Source organism: Erithacus rubecula, assembly GCF_903797595.1.
Source record: "Erithacus rubecula genome assembly, chromosome: 1".
Classification (NCBI taxonomy): domain Eukaryota; kingdom Metazoa; phylum Chordata; class Aves; order Passeriformes; family Muscicapidae; genus Erithacus; species Erithacus rubecula.
Genome location: NC_136658.1, coordinates 86,046,865 through 86,073,977, shown reverse-complemented (window position 1 = coordinate 86,073,977; position 27,113 = coordinate 86,046,865). Strand labels below are relative to the sequence as shown.

General features: G+C 39.5%; 2 protein-coding genes across 10 annotated transcripts in view; both read right to left on the bottom strand.

The window, feature by feature from the left end:
• Window positions 1-11,684, bottom strand: part of RGPD4 (RANBP2 like and GRIP domain containing 4) — a 35,067-nt gene extending 23,383 nt beyond the window's left edge. For all 3 annotated transcript variants that reach the window (XM_079332320.1, XM_079332321.1, XM_079332322.1), the window contains exons 1-13: window positions 11,425-11,684; window positions 8,632-8,699; window positions 8,002-8,113; window positions 6,957-7,109; window positions 5,903-6,133; window positions 5,325-5,470; window positions 3,748-3,940; window positions 2,960-3,050; window positions 1,885-2,094; window positions 1,192-1,370; window positions 934-1,109; window positions 500-623; window positions 13-174 (exon numbers count right to left, since the gene is read on the bottom strand). In XM_079332320.1, the coding sequence (XP_079188446.1) occupies window positions 13-174; window positions 500-623; window positions 934-1,109; window positions 1,192-1,370; window positions 1,885-2,094; window positions 2,960-3,050; window positions 3,748-3,940; window positions 5,325-5,470; window positions 5,903-6,133; window positions 6,957-7,109; window positions 8,002-8,113; window positions 8,632-8,699; window positions 11,425-11,499 (1,920 nt within the window). In that variant the 5' untranslated portion in view covers window positions 11,500-11,684. The remainder of the gene's footprint in view (window positions 1-12; window positions 175-499; window positions 624-933; window positions 1,110-1,191; window positions 1,371-1,884; window positions 2,095-2,959; window positions 3,051-3,747; window positions 3,941-5,324; window positions 5,471-5,902; window positions 6,134-6,956; window positions 7,110-8,001; window positions 8,114-8,631; window positions 8,700-11,424) is intronic.
• A 3,063-nt stretch (window positions 11,685-14,747) lies between these two features.
• LIMS1 (LIM zinc finger domain containing 1) overlaps window positions 14,748-27,113 on the bottom strand; it is a 66,379-nt gene continuing 54,013 nt past the window's right edge. For 4 of the 7 annotated variants that reach the window (XM_079302154.1, XM_079302156.1, XM_079302152.1 and 1 more), the window contains exons 3-11: window positions 26,005-26,071; window positions 23,874-23,994; window positions 22,873-23,022; window positions 21,539-21,689; window positions 20,685-20,777; window positions 19,225-19,273; window positions 17,099-17,174; window positions 16,659-16,850; window positions 14,748-16,261 (exon numbers count right to left, since the gene is read on the bottom strand). In XM_079302154.1, coding sequence (XP_079158280.1) covers window positions 16,703-16,850; window positions 17,099-17,174; window positions 19,225-19,273; window positions 20,685-20,777; window positions 21,539-21,689; window positions 22,873-23,022; window positions 23,874-23,994; window positions 26,005-26,071 — 855 coding nt within the window. In that variant the 3' untranslated portion in view covers window positions 14,748-16,261; window positions 16,659-16,702. The remainder of the gene's footprint in view (window positions 16,262-16,658; window positions 16,851-17,098; window positions 17,175-19,224; window positions 19,274-20,684; window positions 20,778-21,538; window positions 21,690-22,872; window positions 23,023-23,873; window positions 23,995-26,004; window positions 26,072-27,113) is intronic. The other 3 variants (XM_079302155.1, XM_079302153.1, XM_079302151.1) reach the window with 1 other exon arrangement.

Here is a 27,113-nt window from a genome sequence, read left to right as displayed (position 1 = left end):
ATTGAGCTGTACCTGAATGTCTACACTGTGGAAGTGTTTGAAGAGAGGATCAGTAGGTTCAGAAATACTTCTCTTCTTTTTGATCGTTTCCAGCAAAGGCAGAACTTTCTTCCAGTAGTAGACACTTCGTCCAATATATTCCTTCTGGTCATAGAAGGAGTTAAGGTTGATTCCCTGGTGAAGAAAAGGGAATAGATGGATATGTTATTTCAACAAATTCAAGTAAAAATGTATTCCTCCATACCCTTCTATTTTCTTTAAGAGTTCCAAACTCCTTCGCTGACACTAAGCAGAGTAGCTATGTAAATGTAGAAAATAACAGTACAGTTTAAGACACGACTACTTCATAGAGCAACCAGAACAACAAATTTGCCTGATAACATAATCAGCTGTTCTTAATAACATTCATCAGATCCCACATCCCCCAAGTCTGTTCATAATTCAAAAAGTAAAGAAAAACACTTTGGCTTCCATGTATTTAAAAATAATCTCAGCTTACTGTTTTCTGCAAGCTTTTTGCCCAGTGTATGATTAAGGCAGGTTGAAGGCCATGCTTCTCCAGTGTTCGCAGAGTACTTAGGCCATGTTGTACAATAAGCCTCAGTTTTGCTGCTGTTCCTGGTCTGAATATCAGAAGAAACATTCTTTGATTAGTATTTTCTGGTTTTCATCTGTTCACACACCATCCACTTGATGAATATAGCCTGCAGCTTAAGTCCTAACTTGCCTCTAGGTTAGAAATGCATTGTTAGAAATGAAAATTCCATTTATAGAAATCTTTCAAGCATATCAAGTCCCTACCACAACATAGCTTATGTGAAAAATGTAAAAAAAAAAATTACAAGAATCTATATGTACAATCCAAGCTGCTGTAACAGATGCTCCCTAAAAGCTTGATCAAACATTTCCTGAAAAAAACTGAAAAAGCCTTACATTGATTTTCTCTGAAGAAGAGTACGAACAGCATCCCACCAGGATCTTTGCTTTTCAGTATAAAGTTGTTTGCATATTGGCAATGGTAAGAATTGAGGCTGATGTGCACTGTAGTGAGAATTAAACTTCTCTTGCAATTGTAAGTTGCTAGTGAATACCACCCCAAGTAGGAATACCTGTTTAAAAAAAAATTAAAGTTATTAATTACAAAAAAACTAAATTTGCATTGTACTTTAAAAAACTTGAAAGCTCACTTACTTCAAGGTCTAACAGGCAAATAGATTCAGGAGCATCTGTCTCAAGTCTTGATGTTTCTTGGGGCAAGTGAAAAAGCTGTTTTAACCATTTGCGCATGGGGGGTAACACAGACATAGAGTTCCACTGCAAGCCGAGCCACACGAGGTGCTGGAGACTGCCATTGTGCAATCGAACAGCACCTGCACAAAAAACAAGGATGCAAATGTCAGCTTCCTGCAAGCCCTCAATATTACTATCTGATCAAAGCTGGGTTTCACATTTCCCTGTGTCAAAGCAGCCAAAGATACTTTACAGACCAATGAGCATCAAGATTCCAGGTTTCACTTACAAAGTGTTACAGTACAGCCAAACATACCAAGTTCATCTAAGTGCTCAAAGCCATCAGCTGCTCAAGTTTGAGGGGATGACTCTCATCATTCCATTCTCACCTTATTCAGTCCAATAGATACTAATTTTAGCAAATCTATTTGCTTTTTCAAAAATCCTTAAAGAATTACTGAAGAAGCAGCTCTTTATATTGCAATAAAGTAAGTTTTTCCTATGACATTAAGGCAATTTTGGACAGCTATTGTAGGTATTTGTCTTTTGTTGCAGTACAAGCATTTGTGTACCAGTACTTCTTCCACAAGTATTTGCACAAGAGGTTTCTGGTACACAAAGCTATGCTGAGTTTCCGAAAGTAACGCTGCTTACCAATATCGTATTTGTGAAGTTCCATTTGCACTGGTACTTGTGTACTGACATTTCCAATATCATCTGTGCCTATAAAAGACCTCTCCTTAGAAGCTCCACTCTCAAACAGGCTATCAAACAATGCAAATGAGCCACTCTTGTTTGCAAATGACTCCACAATCTCTTTAAAGAAGTCTTGCTTGCCATGACTTAAGTTCAGCAGCATATGGCCTAGAAAACAAAAATATCACTTCACATAAATAAAACCGCAAGCACAGGGAAAGCAATATTTGCTATGGTGGATTGCTCTTTGCTACTGAAGGCTGGATAGGAATCAGGATTTCCCTTATGAAACCTACAGACTGTTCAGGTATGTTCTCCCTGTAATTAGGGCAGTGTTTCAGCACATAGGCTTTCCAAGCTTTTACTGACAACAATCCCAAAGAATTTGTAAATCCAGTTCTTTAGGAAAACAAAGCCCTCCTACCATGACTGTTCTAAGGGCATTGCAAATGACCTTAAAATAAATAGCTGAAATACAAGCAGAAGTCTGCATTAACATACTCATTCTGAAGTAAATGAACCTGATGTCTAACAGGTTCATCTGTTTTCATTTAGGCCCTCTAAGAATTCTGTAGACTGAAACACCATCTATACTTGGCAGCAAAAAGAACAAAGTTGATGAACAAGTAAAAGGATGAAAAGATCAGGGAAACAAACTACTATTCTCTTTCCCTCTTGGAGCTAACAATACTTGCAAAATAGCATCGTCAGGAAGAATCCATTTCAAGTAGGTTTAACAGACAATAAACCTAAATTCTATCTTAGCATGCTAGAAAGTCAAAAAGGAAAAAACCTAACCACTATTGAAACAAAGAGAACACACTCTACCAGCATGCTTAAGAAGAGAAAATAACTTGAGGTGTCAGAATCAAACTACTATTTCGTTTTACATATGTAGTCAGAATCTATAGTGTTTTACTATATATTGGAGTGATAATGTTACAAGATACATATATGTGTTCTTTAACAAATTTTAGCCTTTGCAGTAAATGTGCAGCACTAAAATGGAACTACGCAGCTATATTTTTATTACCAGACTGGCTCTTTCGATCACAGGCCAACATTTCCAGCATATCTTGTCCGGTTTGATCCCCCTTTATGAGTTTTGACTTTGGTTTAGGAACCTGGTGAAGTAAGAAGATTGTTACAGATTTTTCACAGTAAGAGCAGGACATTTAAATGAATATTAGGAAACAATTTTCTTTCTATCATTAGGAAGCTATAGGAAAACAGGCATTAATACTGAAGGCACATATACTGGGTTGCTGCTCCGTGTGGGATGGGCAAAGAGAGCAGAGAACCCACCTAAAGCACACAGATGTGCAAGTATAGCTATTAAAAGTAACATTAAGCGTGCACAAGAGCAAGTAATACCTGCAGTGCAAGCAATGGTATAAAAAGGACAGTCAAGGCAAAGAACTCATAAGGCAAAGAACCATAATATTTTTTAATTTGGTTGTCTATCCAACAAGTATATGGGAACTATTCAACTGCTCTCCTTCCATCCCTACAGAACTAACACTCAACATGTGTATTTACTGTATTATGAAAAACAAAATATATTTCAGGAAGTAAATGCCCTAATACTTAATCAATTACTCTGGCAAAGGGAACAGTTTTTATTGAAGGAATACTTTTACCCTATTTGTGTAATTTGAAACTTTTAAATAATTGTGAAAGTGGAGGGTTTGGTGGGTGAGGGCAGAGTTCTTCAGATACACAAACACTAGTTCATCTCAGGAATATGGAATTCAATACATGCACAGCTAGAAAACTTCAAGAAAAGTATCAGCCAAAGGCTTAGGCTGAAAAATCACTTACCTGGAAACTCAGGAGATAACACAATGCTGCTAGCTCACACATAGCTCTCCACTGTGCCTCGTTGTCTTGGGCCATTTTCAGCAGCAAAGCTCCAGCATGCATGTACAGCTGTCCTTTCATTTCCACATAGGTACGAGACAACTCATCAGCCACATTCACATATGGTTTTACTGACTGAAGTGCACGGTCAAAACTAAAATGCAGAGAAGACTCATTCTAAACAGTCCTGGTAAAAGCTATAGCACCTGGCTTTGGTTTGTGCTATTTATCTGTGAATTAAGTAACTTCATGAGTTAATGGTAAGCACTGTTTCTATTGCTTAAACCCAAGTTACTAGAAAGTACAATCACCTCAAACTCCCACAGCTCTCAAGTTTATTGAGGTATTACCTAGATACTTAGTCTTTTTCATCACATTTTTGCACAGCTACTTTTAAAACTATTGTCCTGAACCACATGGATAAACCTTTTTACTACTTCAGATTTACAGACATGTAGGATATTATTGACTCTTCCTTTTCATTACCAGAAAGGTCCAAAATACTGTTTAACAGGCTCATAAAAAATAGAAGGTACTACAGAAATTCTTGTCCCTGTAGATTACTATACAATCCCCCACTCAGGAGAGGGTTTCCAGAAAACAGTTAAAACAATTTTTCAATTACTGGACAAGACTATAATGGCTGTTAGCATTGCCATAATCCAGAAGTGCTTCAGATGTGAGCATCTCAAAACACTCTTAAATTAGAAGCAGAAAACCCAACATGGTCAATGTTGGAGGAGAAAAAAAAATATATATATATACTTGGGTATTAAATACTGCTCATCCTTTCTATACTGCTTCAAATACTCATGCAAGATAACAGACTAAGAATATTTTTACAGAACACAATATAACAGCCATCATAATATTGAGAAACAAAGATAACTTAGTAAAAATCAGTAACAAAGGAAAGATGATGGCAAGAAAAACACAAATCTTAATCAAATTGTTGACTACAAACACTATTTTGTAGTACTGTAGGTGCAACACAGATGGTAAGCCTTTAAGTCAGCTGTGACACCACCAGTTTTCTCTGAAGGAAGCTATTCCTGCTTCAGGTGGTTTCCTCCCTCCAAATTACACCATATACACAAAGTTCCTAATTACTCCAGTGTGCTGTGCTATTTAAGAACAGAGTGACTAGGACAAAGTTGATACACAAGAGGTAGTTTTGGCTTTTCAGTTTGTCCATTTTTTTGTTGCTTTGTTTGGATTTGAGTTTTTTGGGCTGATATTTTTTTCCCCAATTGTCTTGGAAATCTGGATTAGTTAATTGCTAAAGTACAGAACAACTTTTCTAACTGAAGGAAAAGAAGGTACAAAGACCCAGGATATAAATGAGTCTTCTCCATGGCTGTGTGCTGACCATGCAAAAATCTGCTTGGGATTCACATCCAGTAAGAACCACTCTTGGTGGTCAGCACAATCTCCTATCCAAAAACAAGATTAGCTGTGAAACAAGCTTGGTGGATATTATGTGACCCAAAACAATTCTGAGAGGGTCTTTTCTTACTACAGAAAAGTTTAAACAGTACCTTTCAAGTGCCTCTCTGCATTCCTGAACATCTCTAGAAGAAAGTGTCAGTTTGACAAAGCTGGAATAGGCTAGCAGATGATCTTTCTTGATAGTTCTCCAGTTATTTTTATCAGACTCCAAGTCTTGTAAAGATTCCAGATATTCCTAAAGAAGAAAGTTCATCACAGGATAAGGAACAGTCATCCTTCCATGAAGACAAGGGCAGTACTTCTCCACAACACACTAGCAGCATTTATTGCATAATCCAGTTTCACAGGTGAGACCTTAACATATTCTTCAGCAGCAAAGTTCCAGGGAACTATTTGCTTGAGCAATTTTATCCCTAATGGAACTGCTGTGTCTAACTCAGCTTTTGGAGTTAGAAACTCAATAGTTCTATAAAGCTTAATTTTAGGGAGAAAATTCCAATTAAAAAAAATCACAAGAAGTATTTTGTAATTCCACTGGTTTCAGCAGACTTGCATTTGAAGGAGTTAAATCTCTTGAGAAATAGCTGCCAGAATAAGGACACTAAGAGAAACAGACCAGGTAAAAAGATATGGAAGACTACCACAGGATCAAAATATGATTAAACACCTCAAATGTCTCTACAACACAGGAACACCATTCCAAGCTTGACTGCAAAGGTATTCTCTTCTCTGCCTCCTGACAATGGAGCACAGCATCCTTTAATCTGTTATTTGAACGATAGAGTGCAACTAGTCTGATGTTTATGTAGACATCATCTGGTCTTGCATAAAGTTCTGCTTGAATCAAATCAAAGAGCTGATTCCACCCATCTTCACCTTTACAATCCAGCAACTGCTCCTGTTAAAACATGAAAGTAACATGTTAATATTTCGTTTCCCATATCAGTCTTTTGATCAACTACAAACTAGACAACATTCTTTCCTCCACTACATAGACTACACCACTCTAGCTAGAATACTCTTAATAGCTTTCAGATATTACAGGAAGTTTGATAAAATACTCAAATATTGAAAAACATACATGACTATCACAGAAGAAAAATCCTCAGAAGAATTTGCCTCTTACCAAGAGTAAGAAATGCCTCTCAAAACATTTGGTTCATGACAGTAGATCATGCCATTGACTACCTTGCTCAAAAAATCCAGACACCTTGAGACTTCAATGTGGCTGCTGCCCAGCTAAACAAAATTAATATACCTGTGCAAAAGTGACGTTGCATGGCTCAAAGTATTTACATGGTATTTGAAAGTGACAACATTTCTCACATTCTGCAGAAATGATCATAGCACAGATTTAAAAACAAAAAAGCTGTATAAAGTAAGAAAGTCTGAGTTCTCAGACCAGTTACCTTCCTGCCAGTGATACAACAGACACTGTCTAGTCTCTAACTTCCTGACTGTTATAAATAACAATTTTGCAGCATTTTGGAAGAGGATTAAACTTGAAACATTACAATGGATGAAAGCATGCAGTTACAGCTTCTTTTAAAACTGGACAAAAAGATCAGACCAGAAGGATTGCAATATCCAACAGTTTTAGTATTAAAGATAAAATACTTTACCCAGAAATTTTTGTTTGAGATGACATGCAAAAGGCACTCCGGACAGGTGCTGAAAGTTTGTTGCTGAAAGCCACTGAACAGGGGTCATTTTGAACTTACCTTCAACCTGTAAATAGCAGGACTCCCAGGAAAGAGCTTAGCAGCTCTGTCAACCCAATATTTTGCTCTTCCATCAGTAATGTCATTATTGCATAATAACTCTGCAATCTTCAATACAAGATCTTTCTGTGTTGGGTTCAACTCCACAGAACGCTGGTTTTTCCCCAGGCAGACACAGGAGTAAAGAAAAAAATGAAGCAAAAAAACGACAGCTTTAACTTATGATACATGTAGAACAGGATACAAACATACCCAGTTATTCAAATTAGTTAAATCTATAAATACAGAATATATAAGTCAAGCCTCTCTACATGCCATCACTAGTTTACAGCACCCAAACAGAACTGCTGAAATTCAGAAAAGCATAAGAAAAATAATGCACACACCATTTCCTCTGCATCTAACACTAACTACTGCTATACACAGACAGCAGGACTATAAGGACCTCTAGTCTAGCCAGGCATAAAAGCTTTTAAAAAAATTAAGACACCATTTAAGAAGTGTGATAGCACTTCATACATAGAGTTGTCTGGCCAGACTTCTGAGCACATCTTTCTCTCTAAAACCAGAAAAAAGGCAACCCAACAGGAAATCAGACATTTATATGCTCGCCTAACCAAAATTAGATTTATCCCTCGCTTCCGCACCTGCCCTCTTCAAAACCAACCAAAAATGCAGTAAGCCTACAATCTTCTAGTACCAACTAAACTCCAGCTGTCACCACAGTTTGCATGACAGGATTCTGCAACAGTAGTACAAGAGTCAATGCCTGACTTGAGGAGAATTTAACAGCAGGTAGCACAAAGATCAAGTCCAGAAGAAAAAACTAAGGAGCAATGTCAATATATACTACAGAAGTAATTGGTATCAAGTGAAGAATCCTCTCTGCAGTGCTTCATGTGCTTTCCATTGTCAAATGTGTATGACAGAGCTTTCCCACGAGCATGTTTGCTTTATGGGTTTGAGAATGTTCAGCACAGAAGGGTTTTAGAAGTCCATTTATAAAGGAATAAAGCAGAATATTTGGGGTGAATGCAATACTTACCTTGTAACACCCAAAAGCTTTTTCTATGTTATCCTCAGCTTCATAGATTTGTCCAAGGAATCTGTGTGCTTTGGGATCTCTCTCTTGTACACTGAGGTATGTAGATATATATCTATGAAGGGGAAAAAAGTCAGTTACTTGACCAGTATTTTTCACTAACACTCCCCCCTTCTCACCCAAGCTGTAAGGGCAACTCTATCTGCCATAGAGGACACACAGACATATTTTGTTCTAGATGCTTTGGCCAGACCACAGAAGTATAGACATATTTTATTCCAGACACTTTGTTAGAACCTTTAAGTAAGCAGCAACATGGTTTATACCTGTACAAATGCTACTTACTCACCAGCCAACATTTCTGTTGATTAAAAAAACAGAAACAGGAGTTTGTACAAGTGGTAAGAATGATAAAAGCCAATTCAGCCAGGTACATTTTTTCAGTACCATATAACTGATCTTCTTTTAAATTATTGCTTAACAAAGATCTAAATAGCACTCCATGTCCACAATGACTGCTAGCTTAAAGCAGCACGATATTCATCTTGGTTTCCCTGGTCTACTTCATATAAACATTGCTTGTCTTTTACACTTCAGAGAACAAAAAAACAAATGTCCATCAATGCATGTTACCTTTTAGCAAGTTCATATTCTTTTATTTCAAAATACAGCTTAGCAAAGAGGAATCCTTTCATCGATTTCTGAAGAAGAAAAACCATGACAAAGACACTTTAGACATTTGGTACTACAAAAGTAATTCCCTAGCGAGTCACCTTTCTTTTCAGCAATGCCTCATACTCAAGTGACTGAATCTGATGATTCATTATTAGCTCTAATCCACTCATCATATATAAGGGTTTATTTCTGAAAGATACCAGTTTAAGAATTAAAAGGATAAAAGTTTTTGCTATAAAAGGGCTACTAGGAAGCTAGAGATTGCAAGAGAAGAAAACAACAAGCCTTTATACCTGTGGTATTTCATCCATCACTCATTAAAGAGAGTGGAAGAATAGGGTCACCTACATTTAGTTTATTCCTTTGCTATGCAGCAAGGAAAAAAGACATTCTACAAAGCAAGAGAGATGTCATTTAGCTCTACTCTAGTGTACTGTCATTAGGCACTGTTTAAGTATATTTGAGGAAAAACACTTGATGAAAAACTTTCACTTAAGTCATTCTCAGCTGGGGTAAGAAAAGCATTTATGACTAAAATAGCTTTAACATACACATCCTATGAGCAAGAGGTGAAACATCTCCAAAGATATTTTTTGGGAGGTAGAACAAGGAAGTAAAGAAGCCAAGGTGGCAGAAGCATGATGAGGAGGAAAAGTGAAAGGAGTGAATTACTAGTGAAAACTAGCAAAGTTACAAGGAAAAAGGCAAAAGTAAACCAGACAAATTCAAAGCTTGAGCTCCCAATATCAGTTCAAAAACAATTTTGCTTTTGAACCAAGAAATACTGTAGCTAGTTACATCTATGATTCTAAACAAGTGCTCACATTTTGAATTCAATTGAATTGAAAGTCTCCCTCCCTCTCTCACCACTGTTATTGACACAAACTTTTAAGAAGTTAAAAATGAAAACAGCCTCCTAGGATACCTCAAGGTTCCACACTGTATTTTTTAACCCTATGGAAGGGAAACACTGAAGTATGTCAGAGTAAAGCTGCATTTGGCATATTCTTTTAAACATAGATGAAAAGAAACCTCAGTATAAATGCTTTGCAGTCTTACAAGCACCCCTCTCCTTAAATCAACACCACAGGAAAATCAGTAACATTTTCCACCAATGACTATGCTTATACAATTAGATGTAAGCGTTACTTATTGAAAACAAAACAAAACAAAACAAAAACAAAAACCAAACAAGTAAATAAACACCAGCTGGTCTTAAGCACAACAGGAGAGGATTTATTTAGTTGCTGAGTTCAGTGGGAATAGGAAAAAATTAAAGAACACCTATGATTCTGGGAGTCCTGCCTTGACATTGGCCGCTCTATACAGACACCAATCAGAACAACTTTGTTGCTGTTGGGAAAGAGTTAGAAATAATGACAGTGTACACAAGGCCTGCATAAAGGCCCTACTGCATAATGGTGCACATGGATGTATTCACACTATACAACACAGTGCTGAATACTCTAACTTGTAAAAAAAAATCAATTCAAGAGCAGTAGAACAGGATCTTTCAGGATTAAATAGCTCCATGAATGGCATCAGACTGTTCACTGTGACCCTTTTCCAGATATAATGAAAGATGGCAACAAGTTTTCCAGAGATCCTCATTCTTCTGGCCAGTTACTAAAATACAACAGAAAGATTATTTATCTCCAGTTTCTCCTCTCCTAATACTGCTACAAAGACGAAAATATTAGTGGCACAACACATAAAAGAAAACTGAAAGTGCCTCACTAGTTCCTTGCTTAGATTCTTTGTTTCAGAAACAAAACTCGGGAATCTTTTTCTGAGAAACGAAACTCGGGAAACAGGAACTGAACTCTCACAAAACTGAAGAGGACTGTACTCAGAGAACTGGTGGAATCTTTAAAAAAACCTCAGTAGGACTTACCAGTTTTAAAATACAGGTGCACAGCTCTACTAAACCACTGCTCCCAGTTAGGCAAAGCACCTCCAGTATGCAAAACCCCTTGGTCCTTCCTCAGCTTCCCCTACCTCACTCGATTTCTCAGAGACCCTGAGTAATTACACGCTCAGAAATGATCCTAAAGACACCATAACTCACAGAATACCACAACAGTAAGCATTGGCAAAGACCTCTGGATATCATCTGGACCAAGACCCGGCCATGGCTCGGGCTCTGGCCTAGGGCAGGTGACACAGGTGCGTCCAAGTGAGGTTTGAGTGTCTCCAGAGAGGGATTCCTTTTCCCTCCTACGGACGAGGACGGGCCAAGCAAAGCAAGCTCCAACACCGAGGCGGAGGGCTGACTGCGTGGGGAGCCCGCGGAGAGCAGCCGCCCCCCGGCCGGGGGAGCCCGCGGAGAGCAGCCGCCCCCTGGCCCGGGGAGCCCGCGGAGAGCAGCCGCCCCCCGGCCCGGCGGAGCCCGCAGAGAGCAGCCGCCCCCCGGCCGGGGGAGCCCGCGGAGAGCAGCCGCCCCCCGGCCGGGGGAGCCCGCGGAGAGCAGCCGCCCCCCGGCCCGACTGCGTGGGGAGCCCGCGGAGAGCAGCCGCCCCCCGGCCCGGCGAGCCCGCGGAGAGCAGCCGCCCCCCGGCCCGGCGAGCCCGCGGAGAGCAGCCGCCCCCCGGCCCGGCGGCAGCGAGGCCTCCCCGCGGCGCGGGGGCGGCGGTCCCCCAGACGCGCGGCAGGGCCGCCGCCGCCCCACGCGGTGCAAGGGGCCCCGTACCGGCCGCACGGAGCGGCCGCAGCGCCCCCCGGGCCCGCCGAGCAACGCGAGGCCGCGCTCACCTCTCTGGGGGACGGAGCCGCGGCCTGCAAGGAGGCGACGTAGCGCTCCACCTCGGGCTTCGTCCGCCTCATCATGGCGGCGCCGCAGCGGCAGGGGCCGCGCCCGGCCTCTGTCACGGCGGAATGCGCCTTCCCGGGCGGCCCGGCGGTGTTGGCCCAGCGCCGGCGGAGGGGAAGGCGGGGGGAAGGAGGAAGGAAGCGCAGCAGCGACGCGGCCGCCGCGCGTTACGCAAGTTCCCGCTCAGCCGTGCGGCACGCGCAGCCCCGGCGCGCGCCCGCCTCCCTCCCCCAGATCAACGGCCGGAGGGGCGGGGCCTGGCCGGGCCCGCGCATGCGCACGGGGGGGGGGGGGAGGCATGAAAAATGGCGAGAAACGAAGTTTTAACATTTTCTCACCTAACACTACAATCAACTCACCTCAGTAATATATAAAAATATATATGGTGATAATGCATTTATCAGCTAAATAATATACTATGTATATATGTATATATATTTAGATAGCAAGTTTTTACCTAAAGCTAAGTAACGGTTCTGGCGCCCTCACCATAAGAAAGACGTGGAACTGTTGGAGCAAGTCCGGAGGAGAGACACGGAGCTGTCAGCAGCACTGGCACTCCTGTTGGAGGCCAGGGTGAGCAAGTTGTGGCTGAGCAGCCTGGAGAAGGTTCCATGGAGCCCTCAGAGCAGCCGCCCCTTATCTGAGGGGCCTGCAGGGAACAGGAGAGACTCTGGCGGGAACTGTAGTGATAGGACAAGGAGCAATGGGTTCAGTTTAAAAAGGGGCAGTTTAGGTTAGATACAAAGAAGAAATTGTTCACTGTGATGATAGTGAAGCACTGGCACGGGTTGCCCAGAGAGTTTGTGGGTGCCCCATCCCAGACAGTCTTCAAGGCCAGGTTGGATGGAGCTCTGAGCAGCCTGGCCTAGTGGGAAGTGTCCCCCATGGAATAGGCTTGGGACTACATCTTTAAGGTGTTTTCCAGCCTGTAATATTCTATGATGCTGTACTTCATGGTTCAGAGCAACTATAAATTTAATCTGTAAGCATAAGGGCCTTCTTACTGAAATCCAATGTTCTAGAAAATGAGCCTCAAATATTGTAGCAGCTGTGGTGAGAAACCTTTTTTTCAGGCACTGTGGATAGTATAATTAAACAATTAAGTTCTAAAACACAGCTGGGAACATGGACTAAAAGATGGACTGGCAACCCTCAAGGCAGGACAGATTTGCAAGTTGTAGTTTTACAGGTTTGGTGGCTTGAGGATGAGCCCTGTGGTAAAATTCCCAGCAGGAAGCCTCAGATTCTACTCACTGGAATGTTTCCTGCCAGTTCAGATGCTTTGGTCAAAATGAGGCCACTGGGCCATGTCTTTGAAGAAGTGTAATTAAAAATTTCTCCAGTTCTCAATCTCAAACAACCCATTGACAGTCACAGGACTCTTGTCACACATAAAATATGCTGTCAGCCCCACAGCTCTTACCCTCTTAGGAGGAAAAATAAGGAAACATAGCCAACTTTTTCTTTAAGACTAGCAACATCCATGTGAGACCCTGACTGAAAGAATTAATCCTCTCTTTTACTTTGGCACTGGTCACTGTCTCACCCATTGCTGTGGAAGTGGCACTGCCTGTGCTGTCCCTGGTGGTCTCAGCAGCAGGCAGGACTGCATTGACTCGAGAGCTGTCCCTGCAGCTGACTGTGCTCTCCACTGGAACCGAGCACAGGACCTGCCACTGCTGGCAGCACAAAGGATTTAGGCTCAGCTCTTCCCCCTACAGCAACATCCCATGGGCTTTCTGGAGTGCTCCCTACTGTTAGCCTAACCAGGCTTTCTAAAGGAACCTCTCTTCCCATACATAACTGATCCATGCAGCAGAAAGGGACAAAGCTTCTGAGGCATCCATTCCCAAATCCCAGGCTCAGAGATTCTTTGACAGACTTTATAGGGGTCATGGGTAGAAAAACAGCACTAGGCTTTGCCTCTTTCAGGAAAGTATGTGCAGCTACACAAAATATTTCTAATACTTTGGGCCAGGAAGTGAGCTTCAACACCAGACATGTAATTGTCTAGGCTGCCTAATTGCTAGCTTGTTTCCTGGCTGTGCTTTGCTATTGCTTTTAACTAATCCTCTTCATGACAATGTCCAGGGGTATTATACCAATGACATGCCAATGACAGCTCCCAAGAGAGCAGTATGGATCTGAGGGACACTCCACTTGAGATAGGACTCCAGTAATAATATTTCACCATGAGGGTGATGAAGCACTGGAACATGCTATCCACAAAGGCCTATGAAATCTCCTTGCATGGTGATGTTCACAGTTTGGCCAAGCAAAACCTCCTGCACTGATGCAACTCTGAGCAGATGGCTGGGCTAGCTGATCTCTAGTGGTTCCTTCCAACCAACATTTTTCCATGCTTCATCAGGCTTTGAACCCCCAAGTACCCTCAGATGCTTTAAGTGCTACGCTGGGGTCTGACTAGAGCTCATGGAACAGGAGGTGCTGCCTTGGTGAAGTGGCACACAGCATTCACTTGGAAATGGAAAACCCAGCCTGTGTCAGGCCCCAAGCCCAGAGTGGAGAGGAAATCTGAGGCCACCGTGCTGCTGCTGGATGTAACCCTGAGCAATGTGGATATGCCAGGTAGCCTTGGGGCCAGTGACCTTTCCCAGCTCTGAGCAGTAAGGCTGGGCACACACAGGCTGAAGGAAGAGTTGTACAGTCAGTGTAACAGGAAAACCTAGAAGTCAGTTATAATTTCAGGAGGAAGCAAGAGTGTGGTCTACTGAATCCATGCATAGTCCAAAATTCCAACAAGGCTCCTGTTACTAGTTGAGTAAACAATTTTTGAGGGCATTTTAAGCTTTCATAGTCTTCAACAGGGTCAGGGACTACATTTATGAATGTTATGGCATTCAATAATTATATAGGATAAAATAGTCAAAAAATACTCTACCTAGCAATAAACTGGAAGTTTGGGGTGACAGTTTCTTTACAGTGAAAACAGAAGAGAAAAAGTTAACATGAGGGAGTATGTTTTACACTTAGACAAGATATTTTCTTTAGGAACACCTAGTGACTTTGCCAATTCAGAAAATATCCAGAAGAATCAAGCTACTCTTTATGAACAAACTGTGATTTCTTTTATGAACCTTAGAACTACATACTGACATATGCCTTTAGTAAAGGTACATGTCTCCTTTAAATCAGGATAGTAAGGAAGTATTTACATAGTCACAGGTAAAAGTTCAGGGATCCAAGACAGCCTTACTTCTTTCCCACCCATCTCAAGCATTTATTTCAGAGAGGCAATACCAGGTTTAATAACATGGCCTTTATTGATGACACAGGAAAGTAGATGTTTTAATGTAACTAATTTTTCATAAACAGGAGAGAAAATTTTTCTTCCTGTTATGTAATTACATACAATCTGTTTAACTCACTAATGTACAAAAATAAAAAAAAGTTTGCATACTTCGTACCATCAAGAAGACCTAAGTAGCTGTATTTTCCTATAAAAGGGGAAAAAAAACCAAATTTGCATTGACAGAACTCAACAGTATAAAACAGTTAAATGTATGTTATAAAGAATTTTGGTTATTTTTAAGCCCAGTCCTTGAGGATGGCTAAAGAAGTAGATCCTAGCAGGATCAAACCTTGCTTATTTACACTCAAGAGGTGTAAAAGTAATATTGCCAGTTAATTGAAATATGCATTTTCAATATTGTTCTGAAAATCAATGAAGTCTAGAAGCTAAATTTTAAATGCAGATGTTCACGTTTCAAGTAAAATACTTCTTGCATCCTGTATAATTAAGGCAAAGTATGTTATCTTTTGAAAATACCTCCTATATAGTTTCTGCACAAAAATATGAAATAAAATATAAAACTATATATATTCAATGGTACACTTATGTATGGTCCAGCAGAATAAGGCACAAAAAGTAAATAGAATGCAAAAGCATATATAGAAGTTAATGTGTTATTTTAAGTGGAATATAGCAAAATTCAAGTAGTTCTGAGTATGCTCATTTCTTGCAATAGGAATACATTTTTTATATAAGTATCTCATGCTAAGCCTGATGCAGAAACATTCATCATGTAAGCATAATCTGTCATTTTTATCATTTTATGTATGTCATTTGTACAGTGGCTATCTTTAGAAATCTGATAGTTTTCAAACCATCTGTAACAAGGCTCCCTAATGAAATGACTCAGCCTGAAATCCAAGCATGAATTTTTCCATGAGGCAAAGTATACTGGTTTCCTGCTCAAATCACTTGAGCTGGGCAAATTTTTTCTGCATGCTTAATACAAAGTTTAATATTTTCACTAACATAAATGACAATACACATCCCTAAAGTTTGGTGCATTTGAAAAGTTTGTTTTCACAGGTGGTGTTCACAAGCAAATTTTCTCTCTCTGAAGTGTTCCACAGAGGATTAGTATACAGAATGGGCCACCTGCATCCATACAATGGCATTATTGGTCAGAAACTTTTCAGGTGAGCTGGTATTTATTTTGGAAGTATGGTCTGTGTGTCAACAAGTAAATATACATGTATAGAGAACAGAGAATCTTAATGTATTTTGGGTTGATAGAAGGCATGCATCAGCATTTGTTGTCTGACTGCAGCTTCAAAGCAGCAACTCCCCCCTTCCCCTCAAGTAGTATCTATAAGATTTTCACAAAGGAAGAGGAGAGCAGATGAAGTCTTTACTTCCTTCCCAAAGTTTCAGCTAATTTCTTCAGTCTTTTCTTCAGCTCTAGAGGAAACTTCTCATAACACTTCTTGCAGACAGGCTTCATATCAAACTCAACAAATTTATTCCTAAACAACAAAGCAAAAGAAACATACAAAGTTTTTGCAGATGGGATAGTGGAAAAAAAAAGAATTAAAAAAAAAGAATTAAAAAAACAATCTCTCCTATTAAATGTGCACAAGCAAAAAATTAAACCCCCAATTTATACAAATACACCGAGTTACTTTTACAAGTTACATACACTGTAGGAAGTGATTATAATTCCCTGTTGAGTAAGTTAGACTTTACCCAAAAGCCCATATTTATTAACTGTGTAGTTTAGAAAGCCTTTCAAACCTAATTGTAAACTAAACAAAAGATAATGGAATAACAAGTTAGTATTTCAAGTTGCAATTGCGTGAAAGATGTTTTGGTTTTGCCATAAGTTCATGCAAAAGTGCAAAAAAAAGCATCCTTAGGACTAACCAAAGAAGAAAGGAGCAGAGGTGGTGGTGAGAAGGAAAAGAAGTTTACAAACAGATTGGCTTTTTCTTTTTCTGCTTCTCTTTGTCCTTTGCTTCACGCTCCCGTTTGGCAAGTCGTCGCTTAAATTCATCTGGCATTTTCTCATAACAGTGCTTGCAGACAGGTTTTAGATCAATTTCAACAAACTTATCCCTTTAGAGTTAAACAAGAAAAAATAAAGGATGGAAAAGGAGAAGAATTAGGAAGACTAACTGAAGGAAGACCTGAAGAGACAGCTGAAAAAGATAGAAAGTATTAAGTGGAGCAAGAGGAAGGAAAGAGGCACTTATTTCCTCAATGCTGTTTACATGTTTTCATACAGTAACAGCTACACTATATCAACATCTACACTTTGAACCACAGATATGTGTTGAAGACATCACACTTATCCATTAACTTACTTGAGGGTTAACTTAGTGTTGCAAGTGGAACAAGCAAAACAGTTCACACACCATGCCTTATTCAGAGCAGACACAACTAGGGAGAAAAAAAATAAATCATTAGCCTTATCAATTAAAAAAAAGAAAAAGTGATTACAAAATTTTTAAGCTTACATATTCATGAGGTGTGAAGAACTGTCATTGATACTTGTATCAAGTGTTAAGGATCATAACAATAACATGGCCAGACTGGTGAGGCACGTTTTGGAGTGTAATGAAGCAGGACTGTGGAGCATTGGTACAGCTCTCTCTGAGGCAAGACCAGCTTAACCTATTTCTGCCTCCAGTTTTTTGCTTCCACTTCATCTTATAACCAGCTGATCTCAAGCAGTGAGTCTGTGAGGCCAGGTTCCAATTTATCAGGAAATGCTTCCAGCTGAAGAGCAATCCAGCACAATTGTGTTTATGTTTTCATTTAGTTTCATTTCTCAGATCCAGTTGTTGATTGCACTGCAATCAACAGTTGCACTTGCCCAGCTGAAGGAAATAATGTGAAGCCAGCAGCCATACTGCTGCTAAATCAGCACTACTAAGGTGAAAAAAAAAGGACACTTTTTATTCTCTACTTTGAAGAGAAAGTAACTATTTCCTATTTGTTCTGTAGGTAAATCCAGTTTCTGTTCTTTCTCTCAGTACAGCTTTCCAGTTTTCGCTGCCAAAATTTTCCTAAGTTAGAGAATGTGGGATGATATTTTTCTTATAATGGTTTTCTCACAGTATTTTGTCAACAAGGAGAACCAAAGCATTGTCATGCAGAAGTTTTTTCCTGCACTATGGGGCAAGCACATCCACAGATACATAGTTATTTCACTACTTTCCAGAATAATACTAGACAGGTGAAAGTTTTTGCTCCCAAGCAACCTCCATAATGCAGTCATAGACACTTTTCTGAAAAACTGCTGCTACAGATATTTGTTTCACCCTACAGAAAACAATACTGGATACCAAATTTGTGACAGCTGACTCAAAGTTTGTGTGCAGAAATGAAAGAAGAAATGTAATTGAAGACATACACTGTAAAGAAAGAAATACTGTATTGTTTTCAGTTCAGAGACCAAAACTTAACAATATGGATGTCGGACTTTATGGTGAAAGGTTAGAATCATATAGAGATGTAGTTATCAGAAAAGTTCAATTTCTGCTCATTCCAGTAGAATTTTCCTGAAAATGAGGACTCTTTCCTCTAAAGCATTTTGGATTGCCATTCTGCAGACACAGCACAGTCCAGAAAATGTAGGGAAAGCACATCTACAGAGTGTGTGTCTTACCCTATAGTTACATGACTGTAAACTAGTTTATGTCACTTTTTGAATGTTAGAAGCTTCCTCCTATTTTGCTAATGCATTTGACATAGATGAGGCTAACATAATATTTACTTTGGACAGGGTAAATAGGCACATAGTGTCACATTATTTCAGGTAGAACAATTTGCTTTTGGCATTTTATCAGAGCTAGTTATCAATAGACCCCTCAAACCCACCCCCTTCTCCCAAAAAACCCAATCAAACAATAACAAAAAAATTACTTGCAGTTCTGCCTTTATAGGACATATATTTCCACATATTTTGGTTTTGTGACATTATTATAATCCTAGATTTTCAAAACACAGGTGCTTGCAACAGATAGGTGAATATCTCCAGGAATTAAACTGACATAATGGGAACAAGGCATTTAAAAAAAATTCCTAACAGTGCCCACCTATGTCTTTCAGTGTCTAAATATTTTTTCAAATTTGACTCATGATCCACAAATTCATTTGTGGAGATGCCTGCATGCTCCTTCTCACTCTTACATGTATTCTGTTTTGAAAATGGTGTGGCAGGAAGCCACTTCTGAGCATCTTCCAGCATCCCTGGCCTCTGCATGTCACTAAGGGGTTTCACAGTTCTCTTTGGCCATGGGGTGGTCTTCTGCTATCATGAAATGATGTTAAGTTTTCCTACCATTTGGTCTCTGACTAATTTAATTTCTGGTCAAGAGAACATCTGTTTTTGTTTTAATGAAAACCGGGCTGCTTCCCCTTTACTTTCACTTTTAAAGAGAACTTCCATCAAAAAGGAACATTAAGGAAACAGGAAAGTGCTTACCATCTCCTTCAATCACACGGTTGCAATGGAAACAAACATCACCAAATAGCTGAAGAGGAAAGAGAAGTAATAAATTTTAATATAATGATTTTATTGAGGGTAACTTATCAAACTGGCATAACAACTATATTTCAGGTGATGGGTACAGTCGCTTTCCTGTTTATCCCAGTGAAATAAAGAGAATGCTGGCAAGTCTGCTTTGGTTTTCCACATACATTTTGCATCATCTCATCACAAAAAGTCTTGATAATATTAAAGATGAAAACATTTATCTATCTTTGATTCTCAGTAAGTATGATTTTATTTTGTCTCAAGATTTCTCTGATCCTGAAGATTTGAAATACAGTGGTTGGTGTCATATACATATGTTACTAATCAGAAAATGTAACATTTGGACTTATATGCATGACTAAAATAATGTATTACTGTAACGGTAAGAAAATTTTATATTTATTAAAAAAAAAAAAAAAAGAAGAAAAATTTGGACAAAAAATACTAATTCTTTTCCAGGCTTAACATTTTTCCACAATATAACATGAAGTGCCAAAAACTTAAATGTATTTTTTCTAACTGTAGTAGTTAACCTAGAAAAAGACATCCACTCTACATACAGCTCTTGTCTGGTATACAGATTTGGCTCATCCCAGCTATAACACTATTACTATGAACGTCACAGCATTTACAGTCTGCAAGTGTGCCAGCACCAATCATCTGGCCTTCATCGCTAATGACCAATTAAGAATCCATCTGTAATTAGCAAATGCCATACAACTCCCAAGTGCAACCCCTCCTCCTGTATTTATGTAAGCAAGGGAGGTGAATGTGACATGACACAGATGGCTTCCAAAGGAAAATATGTCTGTGCTTCGTGGGGCTGCACTCCCCATCCAAAGGCATCCGGAGAGGGGCGGTACTGCCACATGTAACTTCTGCATAAATGCAAGTGGTCACTAGAGGGTGTCTTCTGACAAATTTAGTTTTGGAAGTCTATCAACCTAATGACTGAGCAATAGCATAGATCACATATAACACAGACACAGTGTCTTAGAGAAGCAGCTGCAAGGAAACCCACACCATTCACTCCAAATGCAGTTAGTGAGTGGCAAATCTTCCTTAACTTCTTAGGAGAGATTAGTTGTCATTAGCTGCTCTGATCCACAGACACGTCAAAGCCCCGTAACAGCTCTACTAAAGTACCACTTAGCTTGCAGAATAACTTGATACTGACTGTCCTTGCCAGCCTTTGTGAAATACCTGCATTTTTCTTTTTTACTGCCACACAGATGAATGAACAGGGAAATCTGTATAAATTAAATGCAACAGAACATATGCTAATTGCTATTACACCCAGAGGTGCCTTTAAGAAAACATAAGAATGTCTGTGGTTTTCCATCTCTATCTAATAAAGCCAATTTGTGAGTTTACCAATTAATGCCATTTTTAAAAACATGCAACCGTACCTGATTGTAGTGGGTTTCACAATATGCCAAGCCTTTTCTCTCATAATGACGATGACCCAGGAATGGCTTTTCGCATTTTGCACAAACAAAATGCTACAAAGAAAATCACAATACATTTTTTTATCTTTTGGAAGTAACGTTATTTTTTTTTAAAAAGCAAACTAACCATTTCCACTATCTGAACATGGCTGAAGTCTACTGAGCCATCTTGAAGAGTTAGAACTTTTGTTCCTACATTTAGACCATTAAAATAATATTTATTTTAATGTCTTCAACATTTCAATCCAAAAGTTACAAAACAAAATCAAGCAATGGATTCTCATTTTTTATCAATGAACAGAATTAGGAGTTATTAAATAATTTACATTATAATTTTACCCTTGTGAAGAAAGCATTTCCTAGAGGAGACTTTCAAAACAACAGATGGAATAAACAATTTATCTAATTAAAATGGAAGATGTGGAACTAAATCTTGTATGTGGCCTTGAAATATGAACTCTCTGTGAACTGTTTAAGAAACGTGTACCTTAAGGGTATTATGATGCTTAGTAACATGATTGCCACAAATTTGGCTACCTTTCCACATGTACTGCTTGGAGCTCTGAAATTTGAGTTTGTAAGGACCTCGCCAGGCTTTCTTTGATTACTAATATTAGTTTCACAGCCAAATCTCTCTGTAAGAGAGATTTCACAGTGGCAGACCAGCCATGATAAGGCTGAAGAGGGATTTGGAGAATTTATAATCATTGCAGCAAACTTTGAGAATCCTTTCATTGAAATTGATCTGCAAAATCACAGATAAATATGTTATGGATTACATTTGTAAGAGAGATTGTATAGCATTTTATGTTTACCTCCACATGCCATTGTTTGCCCATGGCATTCACCACACGGCCTTCAATTGGTCTCCTACATGCCCCACAGATGGGAACACCCATTTTATCATGGCAGGGTAAGCAGTAGAGTTCGCCTTTCAGCTCACGGGCATCAGCAGTAAGTTCCTTCCTGTTCAGAAGTTAATGAATTGAGAGCATGAATAAAGGCACTCAAAATGTCAACTCTTGAGAGTTTCTACTCTCAAAGTCAAAAGTGAAGTGGAAAAAAATATTAGCATTTGCTTCAGATATTATGTTTATACTACAGTAATGCAGCAGCATCAAATATAATATTGTCCAACAGTTCAAGCCTGATCTCAGTAAGCTGAGAACAGGCTTCAAAGCAAGGTGCACAGAGTCTCTCCGGAAACAGCTACTGAGCTATTGTCATTTTGCTTAAGCAGCACAAATCTGTGTATGAAAGCTGCTGCATATGTTTGGTTTATATTCTGGCACTTACCACCACTTTATTTTAGATTTGCATAACTGCAACTGAAAGTAAGATGTAGTCCTCTACACTAGTTACATTTTCTTTGTATCAAACTTCAGAGAAAAACAACTACAAGAGCTAGGCTTATTCATTTCCCATTGCAAAATCTTAGAAAATTTACCTTTTAGTAATTTGTATGGTTAGATACTGGGGATAGCTAAATATTAAAAGTGACTGACAATGATTGCCACTGATACAACACTACATACTGTTACTCAATTCAGCATTTGCTATAGCACTGAAATAGTAGCTTCCTTTGCAGCAGAAATAAACTAAGAATCCATGCTATGTTCTACAATACTCCATGCTACAATGCTAATCCTACATCTCTGTATCAGTGCAGGATGTAGAAATATGCAGTTTCATGTGCTGCAGTTGTAGAAGATGATAAATTGAGATGGGAGAAGGCTTCTAAAAAAGACAAGCTTTAAAAGGAGAGGACAAAGTTTGGATGCCATTAACTAAAAAAAAATTTAAAAAAATAGGCAAGATAGTAATTCAAACAACAAAGGAGAATCACTTCTCTTCCCCTCCTAGAAGAACAGTGAGATGTCATTTCACTACTACAGAAAGGGTGTCTGTGTTGATACTATGTATTTTGTAAGGTACTGCCTTGTCCTGCAGAGTCCAGTCTTTCACTACTCCCTGGCAGCTCAGCTGTTGTTTGAACCCCACCAAGCCAAAAGCAGTAACACACATCTGGCCACAAGACATCCAAACCCCACTCAGTCTTGTCAGTTGTACTGGACAAGTTTTCACTTTAAATTGATGAAGCAAATAAGCCCAGCATTTTTTCTGTTTCCCTTTGCAGAACTCAGGTTACCCGCAGTTTGCACAGTTGAAATGATCAGGGTGATAAGGATCATTTTTGAATATGAGAGGCTGTTCATCAATAATGGCATGACACTTCTGGCAAATGTACTTTCCCAGGCCTCTGGCTTTTTCCCTGTTGTGGCAAGTACGGCAGAGATGTCTGAAATGGCATTGAAAAAAGAGAGGTAAGTATTGCTACCAGGTACTACAGTGTAAAATATAAACCAAAAATCTCTCAGAACCTCATTTCAATCATTTCAAAAGACTTTTTTGAGTCTTGTTAAAACAACATCCTTGCTAGGGCAAACCAAGTTCAAGCCCATGTTCAGGGTCACAATTTAATTTTCTGTCTCCAAAGGAGTATCATTTCTTCAGCTCAGCTGAGTTAAAGCTGTGTTGAAACACAGGAAACAAAGTTTCTTATATATTCTTGCTGATTAATGTTTTACTTTCAAAATCTTTAAAATTTAGATTGAAGGCTGTATGAGCACACAGGTCCAACTTCTGTAGATACCGCTGTATATTACATTATACATAAGAAGGCAATGGCCATATATCTACTGGTAAAACATTCTTTGGATCGTAGCTGGCAAAAATATCCTACTCTGTGAAGGGTTCTACTCAACATTAAGCAATTATTAATACATTTGGTGTCAAACTAGACCAAAATTGGAGAACCAAGTTGGAAAAAGAAGGTAAACATTTTTATTTAAAAAAATAAAGACAATGCTTCTGTATTTGAATGTTTTCTTTCTTATTACATATAACAATGACCCCAAAAGGTCACTGGGTAAAGAAAATGTTTGCCATTAAACTTAGTGTTGAAGCAGGCAAAATGCTAGTACTTTAAGATACCCATTTTTGGTTTTGTGATGCATGATTAGATCTTATCACAGAAAATACTTCAGTTGCTCCATCTGAGCTGGAAAGCTTCAAGAACCAAACATCTCAGTCCCACTATTAGTTCATTTAATTTATGAACAGTTAACAGAAGGAAGGGTGGAGATTTACCTGCCAGCATTCTTGACAAATCCAATGTCAGCCAATACTTTGTCACAGATATCACAGCAGAAGCAGTCTGGATGCCAGCTATTGTTCATGGCTTTAATAACACGACCAATAATGAACTCACCTGTAAGAAACAAAACACCAGGATGTAAAACACCATACTAGACAAACTTAAAAGTAACTCATAAATGAATCACTGCAATGACTACAATCATCATTCCTTTCCTTACCTCAAAACCTGGGAGGATACATTGCTTTCAATATCTCAGTTGTGATTCCAAACACTGGAATTTGGGTTTGCTGTTTTTTGTTATGGATAAAAAGAAAACATTTTTGCTAATGAAGGACTTTCTGCTGTTTGCATACAAGTCTCTCTACATGCACACTCAACCTTCTCTCTGCAATAATCCTGTTTTAGTCCCTTCACTGGTTTTACTTATCTGTTCTCAAGCTGTTAAGTTTCTGGAGTACTTAATATAATAGGGGCTTTCTTGTGTCCTAACAATATTTCTCCTTTATTTTCTTTAAGAATATGAAAATTTTAACTTGCCATGTACATAGCAGAGGTGTCTACTCCACTATGACCAAGCCTTGAAGGTATTCTATATTCAACAGCACTGAGCTTGGGTGGCTGAGGACCTCCTGCAGAAAAACTCCCATGGAGTCGACATACAAAGGTGCAGTGAAGTTGCAGAACAGTGAACCAACATACACAACATCTACCACCAGGAGTCCTGTCCCACAAGGCATTAAAAACAGTGTGAGAACTAGTGTTTAGCATGCACAGTGTGACTGTACTGCACAGGCAGAGGAGTGATATCCATCACATGTGACTTAGTTGTTCTCTATGCTGATGGACAGTGTAGCCAGAGGCTCTGAGCAGTGTAAAATGTGTTGGGAGCTCAGTTTCTCAGTGCTGTCAGGGGCTGAGTTCTGGCTTTGGAGAACAGCTCCAAAAGCTGCCAAAGGGGAGCAATCAGGCAGGTAACTGGCATGGACAGTAACATCCAGCATGTGACTCGGCAGCATTCCCATGAAGTCATGGCTTTTCAAGAACAAAATCCAATGGACCCCAGACTTGTCAGGAAAGCTCAAGGCCTCATCATTGACAATAGTCCCATTGGCTTTGTGTGTGTTTATTAAGTACAAGCAGTGGAAAAGCCAAGCTCTGGGCAGGACTGATGAGGTTTTAAGGGAGTTGGCAATACCCAGAGAGAGGACAGGAGAAGGTGGAGCTGTGCCAGCTGTGAAGGAGAAATCTTGAAGATAAGACAGCATAGCTCCTATCAAATTTCCACCAACTCATTTTTTCCTCTTCCCCTGCTTGTTCACATCTGCAGCCCTTAATTCATAGTTCCATAGCATCTCCTTCCCTCTCCCTTGGTGTTCAGTGCCTCCTTCCAAAAGAGGAAAGGCCTCACTGAGATAAATTAAAGGTTTAGCACCTTGCCAAAGGTGCCAAAGAAAAAGGGCTTCCGGAGCAGTTTAGGGAATAGCCAAATAATGACTTCCCAGCTCTGGCCCAGCAAAATATGTCACACACAGGGGAAAAAGAAAACATGTAAGTGATTACAGTGCAGCAGATGCACAAGCATCTACATTAACAGTGGCAAATAAAAAGCAGCCCTCAGTATCATGTCGGATTAGACACTGGAGCCTGAAAGGTTTCAAAATATTCAGTGGGGGCCCAGCTGACCATCACTTGATAATAACACTAGATAATGAATATTATCCCAGCTTCTGTGAAGTAGGATAACACAGGTGGGTTACAAGAGTCAAAGCAGATGACAAAGTCTTGTTGCAGGGATTCAGCTACATGAGAAGGGACATGAGGAGAAATATCAGCAAGTAGAGACGTACAGATATAAATAATCAGGAGTCATGAATGGCATATACAATCAGGAGTTTATGAATAGACTGTTCATTGGATCATTGGCACAACAGCTAAATTACTTACTAAGAGTATGCAAATTTTATTTTTAAATCGCACTGGTTTATGACCTTTAGAAAAAGCAACTCCCCAGTTTCTCTGAATTTAGCTCATTCCCAGAGAACAGCTAAAAGGGCAGCTTCTTCCCAGTGACACTCCCATTTGTGATCAGTGTGAAGTATTTCACCTTAAGTTAAAACTTACCACATTGATGGCAGCAAGGGGCAAAAAGCATTTGAAAATCATGTTCACAGTACTTCCTCCCTTCAAACTGCAAACAGAAAAAGATCTGAAGGTTAGAGGAATGAGGAACATGCACTTAACATAAATGCTGTAACAGCCTGGTGTGTTTTCAGACACAATTAGGTAGTAAAACATGAGGGGCTGTGCAGAATAAAACAGAGCATGAGCTACATGTGCAAGGCATTACATCCACCCACTTTAATTCACCTGCTAGTTAGCATGTAGTGTTAATAGCACACCATTTCTCCAGTACTGCTGAGAGTGTAAGGCATTTTCTGTCACCCATTTACATTACAAGAGATGTCTGAATTTTGACAGACTACTGAAACTGAAGCAACCAAGCACATTCTGAGCAGGAAATCAGCTAACAAACAACTTTGGCCAGCAGGAGGGGAAAAGCATTCTTCCCAAACCTATTTGATGTCTTCCTCACTCTACATTTCCTGCCTGAATGACCCAGCATACCAGAGGAAGTGCATATGGTGGAGGCTGGCGTAGGAAGAACCCCCAGGGGCAGAAATATTTGCAATTTACAAAGCAGTTCAGCCAAAACATGAAAGAAAGTAAGTCTTTTCCTTCAGGATGCTTATTTAATGGAATCATAAAATCATTTAGGTTGGGAAAGACTCTTAAGATAATCAAGTCCAAATATTAAGGAGAAAAGTTCACTACATTGATCAAATAAAATTGATTTTAAGGAATTTAAATTTTATCTCAGCTGCAGTTCAAGCTCTCATTGAAAAAAGCTCTCATGGAATAAAAAGTTTCAACAGCACTGCATTAGTAGCTTAGCCAAAGATTATGTAAAAACATGTAGGCAAATATGTGCTGAAATGAAGGGAAATGTTTAGATACCTTCAGGCATCATTATTATTAGACACAAATGCCAATGAGCATGTCAAAACCAGGTAGACAATATTAGGTATGCTATAAAATGTTTGGATTTGAATGTCTCCTCAGTTTAAACAGTGGAACAAGGAGGACAGCAGGAAACCTCGCTCCTTTCTTTTTACAGCCTAAGACAAAGCCAAATGAATAGCATAAAATACTATCCACAAAGTAAGGTTTTG